Source organism: Etheostoma spectabile, chromosome 18 (assembly GCF_008692095.1).
Source record: "Etheostoma spectabile isolate EspeVRDwgs_2016 chromosome 18, UIUC_Espe_1.0, whole genome shotgun sequence".
In the NCBI taxonomy this organism is placed as follows: Eukaryota; Metazoa; Chordata; class Actinopteri; order Perciformes; family Percidae; genus Etheostoma; species Etheostoma spectabile.
Genome location: NC_045750.1, coordinates 15,303,392 through 15,305,687, shown reverse-complemented (window position 1 = coordinate 15,305,687; position 2,296 = coordinate 15,303,392). Strand labels below are relative to the sequence as shown.

Below are 2,296 nucleotides of genomic sequence, written 5' to 3'. Positions count from 1 at the left end.
GGGGGTTAAGAACTGGCATCAGCTGTGTCCTTGGCCATCAAGAGGTATTTCAGACTGGCCGTGCTGCGATGATAGCTCAGTTCACGACGACAAAACACACAGATCCCTTTGGTCTGGTCAGTGGAACCATTTGGCAACTTTCCATCCAGAATCTTATTGGCGTCCATTTTGGCATCTCACAATCGCCATCCACTCAAAACGTAACGTTACTACTCTATGGCCGGCTCGCAAGCCCAAACAACTTTGTGCGGCGTGTTGTTGCAACAGCATGTGGGGGGGGGGGAAGTTTGCTAGGCCAAAGAGAACATTAATCTCACGATAAAAAAAATTGACGCCGTTAAAATGAGTTTGCGTTAACGCGTTTAACTGATAGCACTACTTTTAATAAAAATCCTGTCAACATTCAAGTACTGAAAGATCTTACGTAGCGAGAAGATGTTGTCAGGTCTGATGTTTTACCAAATAACTGAGGTCATGCATGTTATGTCATTGGAAAATGAATTCCATTTTGTTTTACATTTGTACAATGTGTTGGGTTGAAATCAAACTGAACTCAGCAGTTAAGACTTTGACAAAGGTTTCTATTAAAACAAGCTGTGACATTCAAATAAAATAACTGTTTAACATAATCATACAATTAATTTCACACCAATACAATGAGTTTCTATCGCTGATGTGAGGTGACCTTTTTACAATAAACACTAAGAACTGGGACTGAACCTGGGTAACTGAAGTTTGATGCAACATGCTGACTCAACCTCCACATGTGACCACTGTTTTCTCATCCATCAGCAACACAACTTCCTGCGTATGCAGTTGTTCCTAACATATTCTGTGTGCTCTACAGTTACACTGCATCAGAAATTGCATTAACACTTTTTTGCTGGTGGTAATTGTAATTCCCCCTTGCGGGATAAAATATACATTATTATTGTTAAGCACCATTGTTACACAAATAACCCTATTATGTAATATCTGCCAGATAATATACGTGTTTGTTTGTTATGTATATATGACATGTCAAAATGTATTTGTCAATAGGTTGAAAACGTACAATAAAGCCTGGTAAAAGAAATACGATGTGCGCCTAGTTTGATGATTTCTCTCTACTATTAGCAGTTCAAATAAACAGTTAATAAAAGGAACTAACCATAAGAGGTCACATTTGCAACTAATGTGATAATGTAACATCTGAGAATTTATCTAGGGTTTGAGACATGTCATTGCACTTTGACGTTATTGCGTTTGCATATTATCTGGCAGTATTTGTATAAGTAGTCGTCAGAATGTATTTATTATAGATGGTGGTACTGTACTTTCCGGGACAGTATGGATTCAACTTAATGGGCCAAAACAGCTGCATGCACATAGAAGATATCCACGTGCCATCGGTCAGTTCTACTGCAGCAAATGGCTCAAAAATGAGGGGAGATGCAGAAGATGGTTTTCCACTGGGCTGTATTCCTGTGTTGTGTTTGCGCATCCCCTTACACACATATTGTGTTACAGTCCCTCCATTTAGGAGGTGTGTGTGCGTGTGTGTGTGTTACAGTCAAGTCTTCCGTGGCTGTGAAGGTGACGCACCAGTGGTCTGCGAGTGGCCGTGATTCTTTGTTTCATCCGTTTTAGTCAATTTACAACCTCTCTCTTCATTTAAAGAGCTGAGCAGCTGGAGCACATCTGGGTGGTGGAAACGACCTGAGAGATGATAAACAATGCAAGTAAAGGAGACTTTTTTTTTTTTTAAGTTGACAAATTTACAATTCAAAACCATTAAATCGGACCAGATTGTTAGCAAACAGTAATCTATGGACAAAGGGCTTTTCGTTTTGAATGCCAACCACCACTATGGATTATTTACTGTTTTATAAATCAAACAACTGATTCAAATATAATAAGAAGAAAACTGCTTAGTTGCATTTGTACACATTGAATAAAGAAAGAAAAGAAATCCCCGTGCCACAATGTGAGCAACTTGAAGGAGAATTCTAAACATGTTCAAAAGGTCATTAAAAGTACCTACCCATGTGAAGTAATTCCTTCCCTATGAACATCTCTTTTCTATGTTGTAGTTTGTAGACTGTCCCTAAGCTCTCTAACTGCCTCTCAACACAGGAACTAAACACAGCGGAATTAGCACAACTTTAATGCATTTCTTCCATCTACAGCAGTCAGATTCACTGTGTTCACTCGGAAGGAATCACTGCGCATGGGAAGGCACTTTTAATGACATTTTGAACATATTATGAGGATAAAGACATGTTTGAAACTTGCCCTGTTTAAGCCTGTTGGGTGC

The 2,296-nt window shown here is 39.1% G+C and overlaps 1 protein-coding gene across 1 annotated transcript in view; it reads right to left on the bottom strand.

Annotated features, from left to right (window-relative positions):
- Nucleotides 1-1,275: 1,275 nt before the first annotated feature.
- hddc2 (HD domain containing 2) overlaps nt 1,276-2,296 on the bottom strand; it is a 3,035-nt gene continuing 2,014 nt past the window's right edge. The window contains exon 6 of the mRNA XM_032543892.1: nt 1,276-1,698. Coding sequence (XP_032399783.1) covers nt 1,553-1,698 — 146 coding nt within the window. The 3' untranslated portion in view covers nt 1,276-1,552. The remainder of the gene's footprint in view (nt 1,699-2,296) is intronic.